At 43.3% G+C, this 24,743-nt stretch overlaps 1 protein-coding gene across 1 annotated transcript in view; it reads right to left on the bottom strand.

The window, feature by feature from the left end:
• Window positions 1–24,743, bottom strand: part of Rtn1 (reticulon 1) — a 202,684-nt gene that overhangs the window by 99,915 nt on the left and 78,026 nt on the right. The window contains exon 2 of the mRNA XM_076922041.1: window positions 2,094–2,867. Coding sequence (XP_076778156.1) covers window positions 2,094–2,867 — 774 coding nt within the window. The remainder of the gene's footprint in view (window positions 1–2,093; window positions 2,868–24,743) is intronic.

The raw sequence follows: 24,743 nt of genomic DNA, 5'->3' as shown, positions 1-24,743 counted from the left end.
GTTAGTGGGAGAAGGTCTGGCCTTCCGTAAAAATACAGGCCGTTGCCCTCAGTCGCCTCCCAGAATGTAAGGGCCATTGCTGGAGATACCACATACTTCTGACCAGGAACTAGAGGAATCAACTAGGAAGTACCCCAGAAGCTGCATCATAGCATCCAAACGTGCTATGGATACTATGATCCAGCAAGGGAGAAAAGCAATCAACAGTTCCCCGCAGCTTTAAGGCTACAGACCACAACAATGACCAGCACAGCAAACTGCCCTCAAGGGTACAGCAGTGCTATTTATATCATGGAGGTAACCAAAAGCTATCTAATTGAACTTAAGGTCTGCTCAGTAGGAGGAAATACATATGCCTGGAAGCCCAGGCAACCAACTGCCTGTAGGTAGAAAGGTCATAGACCCTACAGGTCAAGCCTCTCTTTCTTAAATAATCCTAGTTTGAAGGCTGCCACTGACATCTTCCTACATTAATATAGTTTCTAACTGTATTCTACACACTTATCCTTATGTCCAGAGTTAAGTGTAGCTCTCACCACTCACCAAAGATGCAAACGGAGGCTTGTACAGAAGTCCACAACTGGTCCAAACTGCAAAGAACAAATTACCATGGGGATCCAAGTCCCATTTAGTATGTCTGCAATTCATCCCCTACACCTAAGGCTCAGGGGACATCACGGAAGATTCAGCAGGAGCATTAGAACAGCAAAAGGGGCAGGAAGCCCACTGTGAGACACCTATGAAATTTCAGCTATACGACAGCCTAAGCAAGACCTGCATAATGACAATACAGGTGACATACCAACATGGAATGGGGGAATTTCAAAAAAAGTTCCCAACCTTAGATAAAGAACTACAAACAGCTGGCACAAACAGCTGGCACAGTGTGGTCTCCTGGGAATGCTGGACAAGCAGGAGTTTAGCTAGGCTAAGCTAACTCTCTCTCTCTCTCTCTCTCTCTCTCTCTCTCTCTCTCTCTCTCTCTCACACACACACACACACACACACACACACACACACACTCTTTCTCATCTATATCCCCTTCTCTCATCTCTCATTTCTCTCTCCTTACCTCCCTCCAGCTCCCTGTGAGTGTACAGATTGCATAACTGTGTGTGTGTGTGTGTGTGTGTGTGTGTGTGTGTGTGTGTGTGTGTGTGTGTGCAGTGTGTAGAGGCTAGGATACAACCTCAGGAATTGTTCCTCAGAAGCCATCTACCTTATTTTATTTTACCCTGAGGTAAGTTTCTCACTGAGACTTAGGGCTGCAAGTTCAGCAGCTTGGGGATCCTCCTGGCTCAGCTTCTCTAGTGCTAGGATTCCAAGACTGTGACATCACGCCTATCTCTTCTCACCTAGGTGCTAGGTGGCTGGACTCAGGTTCTCATGCCAACGTTCAGGTACCTTTACTTATTAAACTCTAGTCTTCAAACCCTAGAGTTTCCTCTTTTGATCAAAGCTATTTCTCAGATTCAAATATACAATGGTATATTCAAGAACTAAAGTGAGTAACATACCAGTTTTAGAACTGAAAGGAGCAAGGAGGATCTTCTGTCTCTGAGATTTTCTTTTCCTGCCTATACCACCCCAAAGGAGCCTGAGCCCCCTCCTACTCCAACTTTCTGTTACACAGATGCAGAGCCTGTGTCGGGCATGTTACATGTCCTGGACAAGGCAGCCCAGCTGAGGTGCTCTCCCTATAATGCTTCCAAGAGACATAGTAGATCATGGGAGAAGAACTAATCTCAAAACAGTGGCACCTCCTTGCTCTGAACTTCAGGGCCACAGGAGAGTGTTAATGCTTCCATTGGTCATTCTCACCACCACCACCCCTGCCCCCATCAAACAAAGACAGAAACATGTTACAAAGAGTACCCAACAGGACTTTAGGGGAAACCCCAGACTGAAACCTCTGTACAATGTGCACAGACCTTAAAGGGTTGTGTGTTAATTAAGTCAGTTAAACTAAATGTGGTTAAAAGGGACCTCGTAGGCAAGCATTTTCGATGCAAGCCTTTGTTCCTTCATGCTTTGGAACTTCAGCCCTCCACAGGCTGGGGTTTCCCACAGTGAAGAATTACCAATGTCCTTACCTGTTCCAGAAGATGGAGGAGTGACAGACCCTGGGCTGTCATCTTCAGGCTCTGAAACAGTCACAGTGGGAACTGTGTCAGGACTTGGCTTCAGACACAGGTCTTGGTTCTCGGGGATTGTCTCATGTGTGGCAGTCATGACAGGAGGTTCGATCTCCGTCAGTGTGATCTTGACAGGGGCAGTGACCAGAGACATCCTGTGCTGCTCATCAGAAAGGTCATCTATGTGAGGGGCAAAGGTGGATTCTTCGAATAAGTGGTCTTTGATGAGCTTCCCCTCCACAGGAGCTGGCTGCTTAGGTGCACAGACCCCTTCTGGTTTTGTAGAGACTTCAGTGTCCTTGTCTTTAAAGTCCGAGTCTTTATCTTCTAGCCCAGGGTGTCGCTCCTCCTGGCCTTTTGCCTCCTGTGGCCTGGTTATGTCGATGTATTTATAGGCTTCTGCCTTCATCTGGTCTAGGGGGTCAGCTAGGATCTTGTTCACCTCGGTGGACTCAGCAGGAGTCATCTCTATTCCAGAATCAGAACTCAATAAGCCATGTGGCTCCATCCCAGGCACTTCTGGTAATGAGGGTCTGGGGGTCTCCAGCTCCTCGGGACTCTCGGAAGTGTTGATGTGACCATTTTCTTTCTGAAGAATTCCAGTAAAGTATGCAGAATCCTCCGGAGGTGGACACGAGATGTCAGAAATCAGAGATGTGTAACATGCCCCTTCCCCACCTTTTAGTGTTGAAGAGGAAGCGTGGTCGAGGGCATCGGAAACAGCTGCCATACCTGTCAATCAAAATAACAGCAGACCATGAGTAAGTTCCCTTGGGTCTTCTTTCCTGTCCCCACAAGGCACTGATTATTAGGAAAACAGGCCAATGAGGTGTCTCAGCAAGTAAAGTCACTAGCCACCAAGCTCCTGAATTCCATTTTCAGGAGCCAGACAGTAAAAGAGGAGAACAACCTCCCACAAGTTGTTCTCTGAGGTCCACAACAATGTGTAACTCCAACACAGTAAAATTGAACCATTGTTGTTGTTATTATTATTCTGAGAAGGGGAAAAAAGGCTTCTACATCTTACTGTAAAACACTGCAAATAGAAGCAAACAGAGGTCAATAAAGACTGTCTGTCAGGCAAGAAAGTGTTGACCTGATTCTTTCTTACAACATTTCATATATTGATCCTCAAACTTTCAATGCCTAAACATAAATGCACATGTGTAAACACACACACAGCATGCGCAATATGAAAATTGCAGAATATACCAGACAAAGTCACCGTCTTCTGTGAAAGTGACCATTTGAGAATACCTGCAAATACCTCTAAGTACAGTGAAAATGAGTCAGAAACAAGTACTGTTTCACATGGTGAACGTCTGGCCTGAGCAATAGACTGGCCTGACACTAGCTAACTTCCCCCATTAGTGGGGCAGGTGGTAGCGAACTTGATGGAGTTAGGGCCTAAAGCACATCCATAGGAAGCTTGCCAGCTGTTTTCAAGTGCCCCAATACTGAAAGCTACCTTTAGTTAAAGCATACAACGTCCCCCTCAGCACACCCTTTGGTTGTAGAAGGAACAATGACCAACACAGGAAGCACAACACCACAAGGTTCTGCTCTCATTAGATGACACCAACCTGGATAGGCAGAGAAGGTCAAGCAACAAGGTGTGGAGGCTCTGACCCTGACCAGTGCACTGCTAAGTGGCTGAAAACAGGCATAATATACAACATCTAATTCCAAAGTTTTGTTTCACCATGTCCTGTCTCTGTGTCTGTGTCTCTGTGTCTGTCTGTCTGTCTCTCTCTCTCTTAAGCAAGCTTACCCAAAGGCCAAAGATTGGCTTGGCCTTGAGATCTCCCTGCTTTGGCCTCTGAAGTGCTGGGAATATTTAAAATTGTGTGAGAGTTTCTTTAGCCTTTGACGGTATCTGCGTACCTTTAGAGAGACTCATCTCACTTCCCTTTTGTGTCTCTATTCACTTTCCCCACTCCGTTTTCTCTGTTGCTCTGCTGCTAATGCTGAGTCTTACCATGCTTATTTTCTTTCCAATCCTACCCTTAGTAACTAACTCAGCCCCTCCCCCTTCCACTGATCCCCTTCTTCTTTCCAGAAAGCCCACTGTCTACTTTCATGTTTGTATTTGTAATGATCCAAAGAGTTTCATTAGAATTACTTGTATGGATAAGAGGCTGTTTAGACATGCATGGGCACCTTGCCAATGGGCTGTGCCTGAAACCCTCATGTGGTGGGAAGTAGGAAGAGGTAGATCCCAAGAGCCCTCGGGCCACCTTGCCTTGCCTAGTGAGGGATACTGGTCCCCATGGCCTACTCTCCTTCAGACGCAACCACATTGGTTATAGCTCTAACATATAAATGTTGGGGTGTATGAACATTCAGATCATATAGCATTGATGGCGCCCACAGAACCCTTCTGTGGTTCTTCCTCCTCATTCTCACAGCATGGCGTTTATAGCGATCAAACACTGTGGCTTACCCTTACGTAAGTCATGATACCTTGAAGACTAGTCAGCTCCTGAAGTTTGAAGCTCATGACTGGCATATAGTAGGCATTGTATAGTAGGCATCCTATATAAATGGATGAATAAATGGGTAGGCCAATCAATAAATCAATGACGAGACTTGTGGAATAATGCTACTAAAAACTAATTAGAACAAGTTACAAAGAGTGCGCTTTAGCCTTGTGCTTGGAAACCAACGGATGAATGTGAGCTATCCAGCAATGGAGCAAGTGTGATCCCAGCGGGGAGTCTGACAGAGGAACCTCGGCATTGTGAAAACTGGCATGGGACAACCACAGAGAGCCCCTTGGACTTCCTGTGATTTTGTACTAAACGACATCACCGTACCCTGGCACGATGTCCTCTTTCATCCTGGAGGTGATGCTCAAAGAATACGAGTCTCTTGGGTGGGTGCGAAAAGAAGGGACAGAGTCTCAAATCAACAGGACTCGAGAGCACATATAAACACAACCAACAACGGGGAGAACTTTCCAAGCCAGCCAGCCCGATCTTACTCAAAGGCTCTTAATCTTTTTATTTTCTTTTAAATTAATTTTTAATGGATATTTTATTTACATTTCAGATGTGATCCCCTTTCCCCATTTCCCGGCCCCACCCAGAGCCCCCCATCCCATCCCCCCCTCCTCCTGCTTCTCTGAGGATGTGCTCCCACCCACCCACTTCCACCTTTCCAACCTCCAATTCCTCCACACTGGTACATCCAGCCTTCTGGAGGATCTATTTTCCCACCTATGCCCAGCAAGGCCATCCTCCCCTACATATACAGCTGGACCCATGGGTCCCTCCCTATGTGCTCCCAGGCTGGTGGTTTAGACCCTGGGAGCTCTGGTTGGTTGGTATTGTTGCTCTCCTCATGGGGCCACAAACCCTTTCAGCGCCTTCAGTCTTCTCTCTAACTCCTCCATTGGGAACCCCTTGATCAGTTCAATGGTTAGCTGTGAGCATCTGCCTCTGGATATGTCAGACTCTGGCAGACCTCTAAGGAGACAGCTATATCAGGCTCCTGTCAGCATGCACTTCCTGACATCCACATCAGCATCTACCTTTGGTGACTGCACATGGGATAGATACCCAGGTGGAATGGTATCCTAATGGCCCCTCCTTCAGTTTCTGTCCCACACTTTGTCTCCATATTTGCTTCCATGAATATTTTGTTACTCCTTCTAAGAAGAACCAAAGCACCCACACTTTGGTCTTCCTTCTTCATGAGCTTCATGTGCTCTGTGAGTTTAATCTTGGGTATTGAGAGCTTTTGGGCTAATATTCACTTATCACTGAGTGCATACCATGTGTGTTCTTTTGTGATTCGGTCATCTCACTCAGAATAATATTTTCTAGTTCCAACCATTTGCCTAAGAATTTCTCTAATTCAATGTTTTTAATAGCCGAATAATACTCCATTGTGTAAATGTACCACATTTTCTGTATTTATTCCTCTGTTGAAGGACATCTGGGTTCTTTCCAGCTTCTGGCTATTATAAATAAGGCTTCTATGAACATAGTGGAACATGTGTCCTTGTTATATATTGGAACATCTTCTGGGTATACGCCCAGGAGTGGTATAGCTGGGTCCTCAGGTAATACTATGTCCAATTTTCTGAGGAACTGCCAGACTGATTTCCAGAATGGTTGTATCAGCTTGCAACCCCACCAACAATGGAGAAGTGTTCCTCTTTCTCCACATCCTTGCCAGCATCTGCTATCACCTGAGTTTTTGATCTTAGCCATTCTGACTGGTGGTGCTGGTTTAATTGGAGGTCAGCATGTAGAAGAATGCAAATTGATCCATTCTTATCTCCTTTTACAAAGCTCAAGTCCAAGTGGATAAAGGACCTTCACATAAAACCAGATACACTGAAACTAATAGAAGAGAAGGTGGGGGAGACCCTCAAATACTTAGGCACAGGGGAAAAGTTCCTGAACAGAACACCAATGGTTTATGCTCTAAGATCAAGAGTTGACAAATGGGATCTCATGAAATTGCAAAGCTTCTGTAAAGCAAAGAACACTGTCAATAGGACAAAATGGCAACCAACAGATTGGGAAAATATCTTTACCAATCCTACATCTGATAGAGGGCTAATATCCAATATATACTAAGAACTTAAGAAATTAGACTCCAGACAACCAAATAACCCTATTAAAAATGGGGTACAGAGCTAAACAAAGAATTCTCATCTGAGGAAATTCGAATGGCTGAGAAGCACCTAAAGAAATGTTCAACATCCCTAGTCATGAGGGAAATGCAATCAAAAGAACTCTGAGATTCCACCTCACACCAGTCAGAAAGGCTCTTAACCTTAATTGGAAAAACAATGTTTGCATGCTGCAAATACCACCAGCTCAGAAGCAGGAAGTCATTGCGAGAACATCAGACCTTGTAAAATTTACAAAGCTTACTACAGCCCCAAATACCAACTGTTTTACATTCCCCAAAGCAAAACTCCTAAACTGTAAAATGAAAAAAAAAAAAAAGAAAGAAAGAAAGACAGAAAGAAAACCAATCTAGAGTCCTAAAGAGTTAAAAACACTGAAATCCTAAACAAATTCCCACGAATTTCCACTGAAGCAGCCATGGTTTTACATGAGGTTTGAGAGATGAGTGGCTGGACAGGATGCCGGACTATTTCCTACCACCCACAGGATGGTTGTGTGCATGGATAGCTGCTAATGCTTTTTTTAGTTATTTTGGGGTTTTGGGTTTTTTTTTGTTTTTTTGTTTGTCTATCTGTTTGTTTTTGTTTTTGTAATGACTGAGAAAGTTTTCAGGAAAAATTAAGTGTGTCTCTCAGTGGAATAGATTTACCCCACAGAAAATAAGAAAATAAATGTAAATGTTTTCTCTGAGGAGAGACATGCCCCGCCCCACAAAACCAAAACCAAAACAACAACAACAACAAAAAAAAAAAAACCCAAAAAAACAAAAAAAAAAACAAAAAAAACAAAAAAAACCAAACCAACAATAGAGATTTGTTGTGATTAAGGTATCAAAATATTAAAGGTTATAGTGTAATCCTGCTGACGGGAACACTGCTCTGTAATAACCTATCATCTGTCCCTGGAACATATTTTTTTATGTGTTGAACTTTGTAATTTTTCCAATATTACAAACTGTCAGCACACATGTTATAATTTGTTATACCACATACTTCAATTTTACATCAGTTCCAACATTATTTGTTATATAAAAAAACTGTGTTCATTTTTATGGAGAGTTCTTTTTTCATTTTCTAGTTTTAGAGAAGTTCATCTCTGAGGGTGTAATTACATCATTCCAACCTCTCCCCTTCCAACTCCTCTGGGTCCCTCCGTTCAAATTCATGACTTCTTCTTTATTATTATTACAAATACATGTGTGTGTTATATAATATACAGAATGTTTCATGTAAAACACACACCTGAGTTTGTTCGTGTGTGTGTGTGTGTGTGTGTGTGTGTGTGTGTGTGCACGCACTCGCAGTCACTGTTGTTCACATGTACATGCTTACCTGTGGCTATAACAATAAGTATTTGGAATGCAGTTAGGAATTATACCAGTGCAAGAAAGCAGCAGTAGCAGGTTCTCCTATGGGGGCCATGACCTCTCCAGCCAGGAGCAGTTAGCTGGGTTTCCAGTACCAGACATGAACTCCCTCCTGTTGAGCAAGCCTCAAGTCCAATTAGATGGCTGTTGGTTACCCACTGCCCCACCCTGCCATGGTATAAATAGCACTATTCCACTCTTGGGAATATCTTGCCATTGTAGTCACTGTTGTGGTTTGAAGGCTTTGGGGAGACCTATTGATCACTGTTCTCCCCTGGGCAGCTTGCATATAAGACTTAGAAACTAGGAGAGCCAGTCCTGAGGGAGGAAGCTTTCAGGTCAGTTCCAGTTTATTTCCTCCAGTGCTTTGTCCAATGTGTAATGCTGTCTTCAGCCTTCAAGTTCTGGGAAGCAACAAAAGCAAGTAGCCTATACTATTTGGGGATTCTTCCTCTATATCGTCCCCTTAGTCCCTTTCAAATTACTTTTTCCTCACCATTTTCCAGGTCCCTTTCACAGCACCTGTGTCCACTAGTGCCCTCTCTAGAGCTCCCCCGGCTGCCATCACTGCAGTCTGTCCTCAACACCTAAAGACTCTTAACTAAGAATCACAAATAAGAGAGAACATACAGGAAACAGAAAAAGGGAACTCAATTATGCTGCAGCCATGATAGAAAAAACTGAGACGGAGACAACTCGGAGTCTGTCTTCCACGGAGAGCAACTCTGTGTTCACCCTTTGACAGTTCCTGGAGCTGATACAGCACTTCCAGATAGACCCGAACCCTAACGAGGAGACTCTGGAGGCCTTGGCTGAGTCACTCACAATGACCAAAGAACACATTAGGTTTTGGTTCCAATATCGAAGGGCTGAGATGGAGCTCCAGCAGTTGACTGAGGCCCACACATCTGAGCTGGAGTCAAGGGAACATACATTTAGTCTCAACTGGTCAGAAGCTCTGGGTCAGACTTTGGCCTAGGAATTAGTTTAATGTAAAAATGGGCAAAGAGTTGGGAAAGGTACACTGTACCCATCAGGTTCTACAAAGCAGCATCCCAAAGACTCCACCCAAAATAACCCTGGACTCCCCAAAGCTTTGGAAGCCTTAAAGAGTCTCACAGTCTCTTCTGGGCACCACAGCAGAGACGGCACGTCACAGGACTTCTGAGTCCCGGTCACATCTACTGTATGCTCTTTTTGTTAATGATTTTTCAACTTGTTGGGGCAGGGGGTTCTTGGGTCTTATGTCTATTGATGGTACATTAATAATAAACCTAGCTATCCCCCTGCCCCCCATGTGCCACTTCATGGCAGGGGAATACAAGGTAAAACTACTTTAGGATTTTGTCTTACCCTAGACAGAATGGCTAAGATAAAACAACTGGAATCAAGCGCTGATGAGGATGGGGAGGGGAACTTCCACTCGCTGAGGTGAGATTACAAACTGCGGGAAGACACCACAGAAAGTGATGTGGAGAAGTTTCAAAATGCTAAAGCCAGACCCATTTGTATCCAAGAGTTTGTGGATCGCTGGAATGAGATGCTTTTCTTAGTCTAGGGGATTTAACTGCTTTATTTTAATTTTTGAATGATTTTTTTAAAATTGATGTACACTGGTGTTTTGCTTGCTTGTACGTCTGTGTGATGGTATCAGATCCCTGGAATTGAAATTACAGAGAGTTGTGAGCTGCTGGTGTTGCAAATTCAATCCATGTCCTCTGGAAGAGCAGCCAGCACTCCTAACCACTGAGCCATCTCCTTAGCTCTCATTTTTATTTCATTGTATGTGTATGGACGTTTTGTCTGTATGCATGTCTGTGCACCACATGTACGCTTTGCCTATAAAGGCCAGAAGAGAGTGTAAGATCTCCTGAGCTGTAGTTACAGATAGTTGTGAGCCACCATGTGCATGCTGGGAATCATACCCAGAAATCCTTGAAGAACAACAAGCATACGCTTAAGCCATTGAGTCAGCCCCGCCCTTAAGCATTTGAATGACATATGTGGTAGAGCTCCCTCACCCAGGCCACTGACAGTGATCAGCCTCACACAAGCTTATCTGTCACAATATATTTATATAAATGTGTGCATATGTATGTATGTGCATACATGACAGGAGTATATACATATATAGTAGGCTAGACAAGAAAATCCCTTTTATTTGATAAGTTTGTATTTAACAGTGTGTCTGCATTGCTCCCCAGTTGGTAGTGCTGTTTGGAGAGGCTCAGGAGGTATGGCCTTGTTGTAGGAAATGAGTCAGTAGGGGTGGAACTGAGAGTTTAATGACTCTAGTCATTTTGATTTCACGAACTCCTATGGAGTTCAAGATGTGAGCCCTCACCTGCCTGCTCCTGCCCTGTGCCTTCGCTGGGCATCATGGGTTCTAACCCATCAGCCCAAAGAAACCTTTCCTTCTATAAGGTGCCTTGTCCATGGTGTTTTATCACAGCAACAGAAAAGTCACTAACACAGAGTTCTAATTCAATGTATGTTTGTCTTTGTTGCTGTTATTCAGTTTGACTCTGTGGACTGGCTGGCTAAAACACGAAAATTCTAAAGGCCCCTTATAATTGAAAAGAAGTCCTTTCTGAACATCTGCACTTGCAAAAGATAAAGTTTCTTGAGATTTCTGTACTTTAGGTACCTGTACATACAAGAATACCCGTTGCCTCTTTGAGCAGTATTGTCAAGAGAGAACTTTCTACTTATAATATCTCATATGACCACAGTTAAAAAGCTAGGTGAATACATTTACCAACACAGTGACATGCATTTCTGTATCTTGCCTTTTTGCCGTCTCTTTATGGATACAACTTGTCTGCTCATAACTTTAGTTTCCCCAACTTCTGTCACCGCTGTTCTCCAGGGCTTATGTTTGCATCTGAGTAGACTGCTGTTACGTCTTACTGTGTAAATTGGGATATCAAGGGTTATATCATGTTTTTACACACCTCACAAATCTCTTTTAAAACTATATGGTGACAGCTCAGACCTCTGCGTAAATGCCTTTAAAGAACTTTTAGAATGTGGTAAGGCATCATGCTGCTCTAGAGTGGTGGCAGTAGATTCTTTCCTAAGTCTATGGCCTCACCAGCCCTAGGAAACTGCCTAGGTTTCTAGCACCAGGCATGAGTCCCCTACTGAGTGGGTTTTACATCTAACTGGACAGCTGTTGGCTGTCATTGATGTGTGAGTGCTACTTGTCATGCCTTTATGCACATCTCACCACGTTAGTCACTGTCATATGTTCACAGGTGTTGCAGCTGGGCTGAACAGCTACCCTCTCTTAGCAGCTTGCATAGTATTTTCTGGAACCATGGAAGCTATTCTGTAAGGAGGATGCTTTCAGGTTAGATCTGGTTCAAATCATCTTAAATCCTGTGTCCTAACCTAATTGTACAGTGTCTTCAGCAATGGGGGCCCACCCTCAACCCCTGAAAGGCAATCTAGGGCTACTATATCTATAATATATATTGTTTGGGGAGTCACTTGATCAACTGTGATCTGTCATTAGAAACTGGGTTTCTCCTGCCAGGTATTGGGAAATCTGTTAGTCTGTGGTGGTTCTTGTGGGGGGCACTGTCAGCTCAAGTGGCTTCACTCCCTTATAATTTTAATGAATCTAAAATAATATATCCTCAGGTGCTTTGTTAACGTGGAAGGGTAAAATTTCATGTAGTCATAGTCTTAGGTAAAGAACTAGAGACAGCTTGGAGAAGGAGAATTAATTAGTCTATCTGAGAATGAGCTTTCTTATTAGTTATCATCAGCTCTAACACCATAAACACCCCAATAATAAAAACACACAGCACTGTATATTTGTGCATCTCTGTGTACACATGTGTATGTGTGTTTGTGTGTTAACAATAATAATCAGAGCAAAAGGAGCTATCATCTTGAGAGTAGATAGGAAAATAGGAGGGGCTTGAGGGAGGGTCTCTGGGGGGAGAACAGGGAGGGAGCAGTGATTTAACTCCATTTCAATTTAAAGCGCATTTATATGGAGCTAGAAAAATAATCCCGAATGGGTTCACCTGGACCTAAAAAGACAAATGTACTATGTATTCACTTACATATGAATGTTGGCTTTTAAGTGTTTGATATGCAGAGTACAATCCATACCACCACAGAGGTTAGGTAGAGTAAGGAACTGGTGGGGAGGAAAGAATCTCCTGAGGAAGGGGAAATAGAGTAGACATTTAAGGGGAGGCAGTATGGGGGCTAGAATGGGAGGGTTACATGGAGGGGGAGAAGAGGGGAGCAACACTAAAACTAAGGGCCACTGAGGGGCTATATGAAAGACTAATTCAGTGGGAGTTTCCAAAATCTACACAGATGAAGGTGATCTACATGAGCTTGCCAAATAAGAGGAAAGATAGAGCCTCTCTCTCCACCAAACAAACCTCCAGTGCCAGGAATGAATTACATTTAATTGATTTTGTTTTAGCCAAAAGGGGCCGTGAAAACCTCCCAAACAGCCGTGGCTAGTCGTTGCTCTCCACAAACTGATGGTAAGACCCTACTGCTGAATGTAACACACAACTCATTGAACGCAAAGCCGAGTTGGTGCCTACCGAGAGCTGTCACCCCGGCTGACTAGTGCTCACGCTCTGGAAGAACTTAGCATACTATAGGAGAAGAAAGGTAAACACCAACCCAGCTACAAACCCTTTGTGCTCTACCATGGTGACCTGCCTACAAGATATGCTGGTGAAATCATGGCACAGAAGTTATGGGAGTAACCAACCATTATCTGGTTAGATTTAAGGCTCCACAGATAGCCAGCATGGATTAAAGATACCAAGGAAACAAGGCCTTTCTAGATACAGCAGGACTGATGCACATATGAACTCAGAGACTGTCCCAGCATGCACAGGGTCTGAACAGGGCTAAGCCAGATAGAGTGGATACAAGTCTCCATTCCAACCAAGAAGCTATCTCCAATTGACAACCGCTAATAATGGAGAAAGTGGTTTTCTCCAGTGGAGTCTCACTGGGTATGCAAACCGAATATAAGGGCAGGCCCCATGCCCAGCAGGAAATGACCAATGCACAATGAATTCAAGTAGTATGTTTGGAGGGTTTCTGTCTTGTAATGTTTTGTGGAGGGTTTTTTTTTTCTTATAGGGATTTTGTTTATATAGTATGGTTTCCAATTTTGTGTTTTTATGGAATCTCTCTACGTGTACATGTACGTACCTCTGCAGCTATGTGTATTCCCCTGCTTCTTCTGAGGCTTTTCTTTTTTCTGTTTGTTTGTTTTACTTGTCTGTTTTCTAATGAGAGAGAGAAAGAAAGGGTGTGGCCTTTGGTGGGTGGAAAGGCAGTGAGAATCTGGAGGAGTTGGGGAAGGTGGACTCATAATGAGAACGTAATGTATGAAAAAAATCTACTTTCAATAAAAAGTAAAATTACAAATACAAGGTTCACTGTTTCAATAAAGAAACAGAAAAATAAATTGCAATGGTATTTTTTCTATGTGAAAGGGGATTGATTTCATTCTTTTTTTAGAATAATTTGTAAAAAAAGATTAGTAAAATTTTAAAAATATAGAATTCCAGGGCATACTTACATGCATATATTATATAATTAGCAAAATTTTATAAGCATTGTGCGGTGCCTAGTCGATGGGACTCTTGCAAACAGAATACTCTCCGGACAGTAAATTATGAGCTGGCAGAGTTCTTCGGGGGTTTGTTGGCAGAGAGCAGGAGAACTGAGCCTTGAGGCTCAGGAAAGCCAATTAATTCTTGTCAGCACTTCCTGCAGAGCTGGCAGATGTGGGCACTGAGGTATCCAGCTCAAGCAGCTGCCCAGGTAAGATCCTGTTACACTGTTAAATACGAATCTGTGGGATAAAAGTCCTTTTCTTATCTAGCCTACTATATGTGCATACATTACTGTTATATATGTACACACATACATGTGTGCATATAGTATGAGGGAGCCTCTAGGAGATTAGTGTTTGTGAGTCTCGGAGGCTCCATGGGACGATCTAGCACAAAGAAAATGAACGTGAACATGTCTGAGGGACCATGCACTAATGGGACATGAGGTGGGGGTGGGGGCAGCGAATCTGAGATGCAAGATGTCACCATAGTTAGTGGCTCCCATGTGGGTCTGCTGGGAGGACCGCCTCTGTGAATTGCCTGTATCTCTCCTGTAGCCCACTTTTCCCTGTGTTGTGTTTGAGGGTTTTGTGTTATAATTGCAAATTTCCTTGCCCCTTAATGGTTCTTTTGTCTTTGCTCCTGACTCCCACATTCTAGATAACCCCCTTAAAGAAAAGTTTTTTTCATCATTCAGAGATTCCTCCAAACATCTGAGCTCAGCAGATCCTTTGCAGAATTTAAAAGCCTAGTTTATGCAGCAGCCGATCAATCCACATCGAAATAAGCATGTGAACAGACGCCCCTGCAGATAGAAGCCAGGCAGAGAAAGCAGAGAAAATTCTGTGACCCGAAGGCATTTAGAATGGCAATTTTCAAGTTTTCATTTTATAAGTAAATTTTAGGGACATGCTTATAACAGACATAGAAGGAGCCACAGGTCACAAGTTTTAGTCAAAGAATGAAAGCAAACTAAAACAATTGCCATCAAATCTTTCCCTCCTCCTTCCCTGCCCCTCTTACACACACACACACACACACACACACACACACACACACACACACACTGAGAGAGAGAGAGAGAGAGAGAGAGAGAGAGAGAGAGAGAGAGAGAGAGAGAGAGCGAGCTATGAGCTTTGGTCACAGAAGTGCTTGTGTGCACATGCATGCATGCATCTCTCTCTCTCTCTCTCTCTCTCTCTCTCTCTCTCTCTGTGTGTGTGTGTGTGTGTGTGTCTGTCTGTCTGTCTGTCTGTCTGTCTGTCTGTGTCTGTGCTGACATGCCTGTATGTGTCACTGGGCAGGCAAACACAAAGGATGGGTATTTGACTTTATCCTATTTTACTTTTAATTCTCTGGCTGCCAAAGAATAGGACAAAGGTGACTTCTGAAACAACTGTGCTCTACCCATCCCCCAAAGCTTCAGTCCTAAATCCACAGCTCCATGCTGACTCCTCTCAAAATGGAACTAATTCCAATGGGCCGTCTAATGCTTAGACAATTTGAATTCCAGGTCTGCTAGATTTCCAGCAGTTGTGAGGCTCTGAGCAATTTGTCTTCTTAGTGCTTCAATTAATCAATCTGTAAGGTGAGAAGAAGAATAATAGTGGCACCTTCTCTGAGCTACTACCAGAATTAAATGAGATATGATACCTTTAGCTCTTTCAGACACATAATATACACTCAATAAATCAGAACTCTTGATTTTATTATCTCAGTATTTCAGGAAGGACATTAGGCATCTGTAGCACACTAATACCCATTCGTTGGTTGCTTTATCTCTAATCATATGCTATAGGGGTAGCTTGTACCAGAAGAAGTAGGTGATCCTTGCTTTGTTGCTCTCTGGCATCTGCCTTGGATGCTAAAGTTCCCAGAGGACAAAGTCACACTTTTCCACATGACTCCTTGGGCTAGAAATGACAGGGACATGGGTCCTGTTACCAACATATAGATGACTGTGTTGAACATGAAAACTTGAAAATAACCAAGAATTTGGTAAGGTACAGGGAAGGAATGTGGTGTTCAACAGTACGATTTCTCCATTGTGGACAGAGTGCGTTCTCCCCTCAGGAGCAGAGAAGCGGGGCCTGTGGTTTATGGTGTTAGTTCAGTAACTCGGTACAGTCCTATGTCACTGCTCTGGAACAGAGACATAGAGAATCCTGGCAAAGACAGACTGATGATACCAGAAGGTTTTCTGAGCTCAGAAGTAGGCGTGTGCTATGATGCATCTGTCTTACCTTTTCTGGAAGTTACAAAAATAAACAGCCAGGGGTACCAAGAAGAATGGAAGCACCGTTAACAGGCATAAGCTAACAGTGATGACAGCAGACAGACAGGTCAGAATGTGTGGTTGGGGTGAGCGTGCACTCACTCCCCAGACTCAGCTGCCTTAGGCCTCCCAGTGATGGAAGGCCTTGGCCTTCTCCAGGGTCAGGCAGAGGCACTGGGCCCGAGCACTCCCCGAGTCTGGGAGCCAGGACAGTGTGAAGCACTGACAGTTAATGGAGCCCTCTGTGAAAGATGGGTCTGCCAGAGAAGCTCAGACTCTCTATGTCATCTACCCAACATTCTCTCTCGAATCAGGCGAATCGTGGCTTAGCCTGACAAGGGGGCACTAAGGACCCCAGGTCTACTTGCTCTCTGCTTGCTTTACTAGGGGACAAGTGAAAAGAACATTTTTTTTCCTTTTTACTGAGCCTGCCTGAGACTCTAAGCCAAGATCAACAACATTCTTGGGAGATAAAAGATGAACACCTATTTATTCTTTCTCTACACAGTTCATGGCTTTATTTAAGACTTGTCTGCTAGTCTCATAGAACTAGTTTAGCTCTGGGGATTATAAAATTTATCTTTAATAAAAAACTGTCTTGAAAGATTTCTTTTTATTCCTGTAAAACACCAGTGTTGTTTTGTTTTGTTTTTTTCATGGAGACTTTTCAATTTAGAGGAAAAAGAAATCTGTCTGTGGAAAAACCCAGCCTAACAGTCAGCCCACACCCTGTGTCTCGGAGTTCTCAGTGAGGCAGGAGGCTGCCCAGAGCTGAGGCACAGTAGGAGAGGTTGGGGGGGGGGGACTTTGAAAGGTGGTTGCATTTGTTTATTCAAGGGTCTTCTTTTGTTCACTACTTTTTGCCTGCTATCTAAACATGGGGATGTGATTCCATGACCCTCTATGGGAGAGGTGGTGGATATATATATATATATATATATATATATATATATATCTTAAGAAAGGTTCCCTACAATCCTCATGGACCTCCCATTGATGTTATAAATCTACTCATTCACAGGATGCAGTTGAGCACAGTTTAATATGTTCAGCATCATAGAACTCCTTTCTAATCTGCCCAGATATCACAGAGGCGTCTGCTTCTGTGTTTTCAATATATAGAGAGTACTAAGTTATCTCTACCATGAAAAGAACTATCTATCACCTTTGGGGGCAAAAATAAGGGCAGTTAATAGCTGTCTAAATAGACTTAAGGCTTTCTCAACAGGAGAGACTTATGCCTGGTACTGGAAACAGCCAGATTCCCAGGGCTGGTGACATCATGGACTTGGAAAAAGAATCTACATCTACTTTGCTAGACCAGCATAATTCCTTCCTGCATTCTAAATCTTATCCTTACACCACAGGTAAGTGTAGCTATCTCTCCTCATCAAAGAAGCCTCTCTTTACAGCAAATGGAGACTATCACAGTAAACCACTAGACACAATACAACAGATCACACGGAGGCTAGCCAGGACAGACACAGCTACATCACAGTTCCGGCATATATGGCTCAGGGAACATGGGAGAAGTGGAGGCAGAAAGATTGCCAAGAGACAGATCACCAGGAAGCCAGCTGTAAAACAGTCTCTCCTAGAAATGGCTGCACAAACAGGCCCAGAACAGTGGCTATATCAATGGACACATTAAGGTGGAAGAGGAAAATTGTCAGAGTCCCACCCCTAGATAAAATAAAAAAATTCACAAGCAACGAATGCTTGTTGGAAGAAGGAGTCTGAGCCTCTCCAAGTGATAAACTCCCTTCTTGTTGGCAGTTCAGTGTTCAGTGGAACCATGTGCACACAGCCAACATTAACAGGAAGTCATGTGCACACAGCCAACATTAACCGGAAATCATGTGCACACAGCCAACATGAACAGGAAATCATGTGCACACAGCCAACATGAACAGGAAATCATGTGCACACAGCCAACATTAACAGGAAATAATGTGCACACAGCCAACATTAACCGGAAATCATGTGCACACAGCCAACATTAACAGGAAATCATGTGCACACAGCCAACATTAACAGGAAATCATGTGCACACAGCCAACATGAACAGGAAATCACGTGCACACAGCCAACATTAACAGGAAATCACGTGCACACAGCCAACATGAACAGGAAATCATGTGCACACAGCCAACATGAACAGGAAATCATGTGCACACAGCCAACATGAACAGGAAGTCATGTGCACACAGCCAACATGAACAGGAAGTCATGTGCACACAGCCAACATGAACAGGAAGTCATGTGCACACAGCCAACATGAACAGGAAATCATGTGCACACAGCCAACATTAACTGGAAATCATGTGCACACAGCCAACATTAACAGGAAATCATGTGCACACAGCCAACATTAACAGGAAGTCATGTGCACACAGCCAACATGAACAGGAAGTCATGTGCACACAGCCAACATTAACTGGAAATCATGTGCACACAGCCAACATGAACAGGAAATCACGTGCACACAGCCAACATTAACAGGAAGTCATGTGCACACAGCCAACATTAACAGGAAATCATGTGCACACAGCCAACATTAACAGGAAATCATGTGCACACAGCCAACATTAACAGGAAATCATGTGCACACAGCCAACATTAACAGGAAGTCATGTGCACACAGCCAACATTAACAGGAAATCATGTGCACACAGCCAACATTAACAGGAAATCATGTGCACACAGCCGACATTAACAGGAAATCATGTGCACACAGCCAACATTAACAGGAAGTCATGTGCACACAGCCAACATTAACAGGAAGTCATGTGCACACAGCCAACATTAACAGGAAATCATGTGCACACAGCCAACATTAACAGGAAATCATGTGCACACAGCCAACATTAACAGGAAATCATGTGCACACAGCCAACATGAACAGAACCAGAACATTTGTCTGCCACAAGACAGCTTTGTTTGTAAGCCCAGTTACTGTCAGCTCTGCCACTCTGCCCTGGTACGGTGAATGCTTTTTTCCTAGAGTTTTCAGAATCTACCTCTCATGCTCTGCTGGTCATGAGATGCTTGAAATATTAATTTGGGGCTTTGAGCATTCCTCATTTTAAACATAACCTTGTGTTGGAATGCAGGTTATAAAAATAGAAATGGGTGAATGACATCTTGGGACAAATTGAGGTGCACACCACTTGTTTCAGAGTTAAGTCTTTTCCTCCCGGGAAAACACACACACTAAAACTAGAGTTAGAAGGGGATGTAGCTTAGTGGTCAAGTACCTGCCTAACACATGCAAGGCTATGGCTCCATCACAGTACTTTAAAAAGAATATATTCAACATATGTGTAATTTATTCTATAAATACATATAAATATATGCCATATAAATTTTAGCAATATAAATTCATTTATATAAACAAAATACATATAACTTAAAAATTATAACATATGAACACACATCATATAGTATATATACGTATAGTTTGTTCTAATACGTGTATAGAAAATGGGGGCTAGCCTAGACGAAGCCATACTAATCAAGGAAAGTTAAGAAAAAGATTCATGCCCTCTACCAATAGCATCATCCATTTTACTCTTCTGTGCTATCTGGTACAGGCCAAGGAAAACTGCGTGTCTGTGACAGAACAATAACTCAGCAGCCAGTGTTGTGCCCGGGCTCAGAACTATCGATCCGAGTGGCTCTTGGTGCTCGGGAGACCCTCCCACTTTCTCTTCTCTTCAGGAGTGCTAGGGCAGTGGGGTACAACAGCCTCCAAACACACATTCTTTCTCAATTTCTATTTCAATACACATTTCAAAGTAGTCACTGAAATGCTGCTTACTACTAGTGTGAGCTGCTTGGCAGTCAATAAAAATACAGTGTGATGTTAGGGACTGAGATGAAGGTGGTTGTTGTGCAGAATGTCAGACTTGTAGTGGCTCTTACAAATGATGAGTCTAGGTGGTCGGGAATCTGCCACAGCCCAGCGGGAGGAGCAGAACCAATAGCAAAGAGACAAGGCAAGTGGTGCTGGGGAGGGGGGAGGGGGACACCTCACTTCAATCGGAAAGCCCGGGAAGTGGTGGGAACTGTGGCCAAGAGCAGAGGCCAGAAGCATGGGCTGGCATTAGCAAGGCCACACAGGCCTGGGACCCTGAGATCATTTTAGAGCCTAGAGGCAATGCAAATGGCCAGTCCAAAACTAAGTCACCTTACTGGGAAGTTTAAGGATTGGAGTTGGGTGTTCGGTCAAATAAAACTACAGGTTTAAAATTTTTTTTTACATGACACACATAATTTCTCTTTTGTGTCTTGTGTGCCACCGTGGCTGTGTGGAGGGCAGTGTTCAACCTTGGATGCTGTCCTTGCTTTTTACCTTGCGTGAGACAGAAGCTTTTCACTAGCCACTGTGTACAGCTGAGCTAGCTGCCTCGTACGTGTCCCGGCTCCATTGTTCTGTGTCTGCCTCCCATCTTGCCATGGAGCCCGGATGGGAGGTGCGCACTGTACTTACTGCACTTGGACTTATGTGTGCTCTGAGGACTCTTCATACGTGCATGGCAGTCTCTTGCTCCATGGAGTCACCTCCCCAGCTCAATGTCTATTTTTCAAATGAAAATATGTAAGCTAAAAAGTGAAGTGCCTGTCTCTACCTTCGTTCCTCAGAAATAAACATACTATCTAGGTAGTTAAAGACATCTTATTTTTTTATAGGAAGGAGATCATTGCATTTATATTTTACTTCATGTCCCCTGTGGCACTCAGTTATAGTTCCATTTAAGAATATAGAAATCTACCTTATGTGTTCAGAAGTCCCTACCCCATGAAAAGGATGGGCTCCAATTTATTTAAGTATATTGGACACTTGTAATGTTGACACTAGTTGTCTTACTGTGATATATAACAAAACAGTGAGCCTCTTTGAACATTCAGAAAGTACATCTGACTTTCTACTCTCCTATTCCACATGGCTTGGTAAAACACCTCCTCTTTGTGTTACACTTGTATTTTAAGGAAAACAAAACAAAACAAAAGTAGGATTCAACAAGGCAGGAACTGAGAAAAACAGCAGTTCAAGCAGATATGATGGGCAGGTGCTGACTGCCCACCAGGACTTGCTTTTCAGTACAGATCGGAGCTGGACTCAAGGGAGAGAATCCTCAGCCTGGAGAAAAAGCCAGCCAGCCTTTAACAGAGGGAGTGCCTGGTTAGAAATGGTCAAAAGAACGCTTTTTGCTGCTGTTGCTTTGGTTTTTGAGACAAAAAGTTTGTTTACATAGCTCAGGTTAGCCTCCAGCTCTCAATTCTCCTGCCTCAGCATCTGGAATGATAAAACGATGGTTATGTGTCACCACGTCCAGCTGAAGCTCCGCCTTGGAGGACGTGGAGAAGTTCTGTATCTTTTGGGTAGATGATGGATTTCTAAGGACAGAGCACTGATGCTTGCTTGTTCAGCAAACGCATTTAGGTGACCATCTGAATGTTAATATTTTACATCTCAACTTTGGGCACCAAACTCAGCCATCTCTTCTTGGAAGTCTGAAGTGAGTCTGTGATGTCTGAACACAAATAAAAGTTATTAACAAGCTAGTTTGTGAATGATTTCAGTGTCCATGTATTCATTCAGGAAAACCATGGATGAATAAGAACACACAAAGTATACCATAATTTTTTTGTCCTGGAAGCTCTAACAAAATGAAAGCAGAAAAACAAAGGGGTCCTGGAAAGAATCCAGTGAACTGACATATTTGTCAGTAATACAATACTAGTGTCACATGCACATAGGCTTTTCTTTAAAGTCCTTAAAAAAAACTCAAGGGGCCATTATCTCCTGTGTCTGATATTGCAAATTGGGACTCCTCTGCTGTCCTGGTCAGAGACTTAAAATAAACAGATTACAAACAAAATTCAACTCCATTTTAATTTTTTTAAATTTTATTTACAGTTAGCTCAACTTTTATCTGTCTATCAACACAGACTAATTTTTAAAAAAATATCCAGGGATACATAACTGTAGTTTTATCCTTGTAGAAGCAGAGGCAGCAAAATTGACAGATGGGGGCTAAGCAGGAAAGAGAACCTGGAAAGGCAACAGATCTGATTTTCATTCTCTGAAAGGGTAAGCACAGCCCTAGTCCACGTGTCTCTTTTTGTTGTTGTCCTTTTTAACCCTGAACTCACACACATTCTTCACAATGCATGATTTTATTTCCAGGCAAGTTGCTAAGGTCAGTGTCCCTGTGTTTTAGAAAGAAAGAAAACAAAGCAGTCTGGTTACTTGTTCACTGGTTATGTTTGCAGAGCAACCCCAGGGGGACATGGGGTTTAAAATGATACAGAAATTTATGGAAAGTTAACTTGAGTTGCTTCTCTGAATGGCAAAATGACCATATATTGTTTATTTACATAAATTTGTGTCATACTTAAGGCTGTTTCCTTGCTAGAAAGAAAAATGGAAGGCAGCTCTTTCTGGTGCTTGAAGCAGGCTTCTCTGTACTGAGCACTTGGGGTCTGAGTGCGCCAACCAGTAAAGGGTGGAAACACCAAAAACTGAACAGTATGAAGTTATCTCTACCATGATTTTCAGCGTTTAAATTTTTAACTTAATTCATCCAGTAGTATGTCAAGAGGCATCAAGTATCTATCGGTATGCTAGGTACTTACAGCCAAGTTTCTAGGGTTGTAACAGCAAATTAGGTAGATTATATTTAAACTCATTTAAACAAACGGACAAAGGCACAATCCTTAGACATAGCAGACCCTCTAATTGCCTCTCACCCATGCTGCCTTTCATCTCAGTAACGACAATGCTCCCTGCCCCCACCTCATCTGTACCAAGAACTTTGAGCATACGGCTACCTGGCTCAGTGTTTCATACCTATGATGGCTTCATTGTCAACTTGATAGAATCTAGATTCAGCTGGAAAGAGAATCTCAATGAAGGATTGTCTTGATTGGGCTGCCCTGTATGTGTGTTGGGGGGGGGGGCTGCCATAATTAAGTTGATTGATGTGGGGAGTACCAGCATCTTTCCCTAAGCCTAGGGTCTTGGACTGTATGGGAGTGAGACACTGAGCTAAGCGACAAGCAAACAAGGGAACTGGCGTGCAAACATTCACTTCCCTCTACCTTTCATTGTGGAGATTGTAAGTAGGGTGTGACTAACTTGGAAGCTCCTCCCATTACTTCTCCACAATGACAGGCTTTAACCTGCAATTATAAGATGAAGTAAATCCCCCTCTCCTCTGAGATTCAGGGAGGGGTGTGAGGGGTCAGGGGTGGTTATCACAAAAACAGAAACAAAGCTGCAACATCTTGGCTTTCCCCAGTGAGTGCATGTGATACGTGTGAACACAAGTGACATGTGCTGTTTTTGAATGGAATCACTAAAGAAGAAAGTGGCTGCTGTTGTGATCTAGAGTCCAGCTGCTCGGTCGTGAGTGGTCCTGTGGAGCTATGACAGCATAATTAGAGAAGTACCTCATGTAATGGGCAACCAGTAAGGAAGAGTATGGAGCCCTGGGTGACCTCATACGGCAGACTTACACACACAAACACACACACACACATACACATATTACACACACACATCACATCATACACACACACACACATACCACCTCCCATCTGTGCCTCTGTACTGAGAAATAAAAACAAGATTTCTAACTTTCTTAGCCAACATCTTAGGAAATACAAGAATAAATAAGAGAGAGAGAGAGAGAGAGAGAGAGAGAGAGAGTGAGAGAGAGAGAGAGAAAGAGAGAGAGAGAGAGAATATTACAGTAAGTGCTCTGAAAGAAGCAAGCCAAGAGATAAGAGAAAGGACAGAGGTTATCTATCAGCAGGGAGGGTAGATTACTTCACAGAAGAAATCCTGTCTTGGGGCTGGAGAGATAGTGAGCATTTGTTTTTCCTGCAAAGGACCAAGGTTTCAGGCTCAGTATTCACATGACAGCTCACAACCAAGGTATCTGACAATGTCCTATGACCCTCCTAGACACCAGGCACATACAACACATGGTACACACACATCCATGAAGACAAAACACTAATACACACAAAGTAAAATAAATAAATCTAAAAAAAAATTTTTTTAAAGCCAGTTCTTTTCTAAGGAGGTGACATTGCTCCTGGATCTGGGAGATCCAGAGACTGGGTATGCTGGTGTATGTCTTTAGTCTCAGACAGACTACCTCTGTGAGTTCAAGGCCAGTCTGGTCTCTATCCTGAACTCTGAAGCACAGGGGCTGGGCTGCCCTTCCCCTAGACGTTTTGTTTACCCTTTTTCTACCTTTGGGCATCCTGGCTGCTGCACCAGGTTCCCCTCCCTCACCTAACCCTTCCCCTCCCCAAGGTCCTCACATGGCTCAGGGTCATGTCCACTCTAGACTCTCCCAGAGGTGTCTGCCCCTGGCTATGCTCTCTCTTTTATCTGCAACAAACTTTTTCCTCCAGCAGACCTAAGAGCAGTCATACCCCTTCCTTTCCTTTCTTTCCTCCCCACCCCCACTCATATATGACTTGATTTTTCCCTACACGTTCATTAGTGAAGGAAAGGGGGTCCTCTTCTGGATAACAGTGAGTATTAAATGAAAATATCACTATCCAGAAAGTCTTTTAACGTGAGGCCACGCCCCTCACCCCACCCCCGCTCCACACTGCAATCTTTTCAGTGTTTCTCAGAACAGGATTAGCAGATGCACTTTGAGAAGATGCTTTTTGCAGTGCTCT

The sequence above is a fragment of the Arvicanthis niloticus genome, chromosome 23, assembly GCF_011762505.2.
Source record: "Arvicanthis niloticus isolate mArvNil1 chromosome 23, mArvNil1.pat.X, whole genome shotgun sequence".
Taxonomy (NCBI): Eukaryota; Metazoa; Chordata; class Mammalia; order Rodentia; family Muridae; genus Arvicanthis; species Arvicanthis niloticus.
The sequence above is the reverse complement of the archived record's forward strand: the minus strand, read 5'-3'. Positions and strand labels throughout refer to the sequence as shown.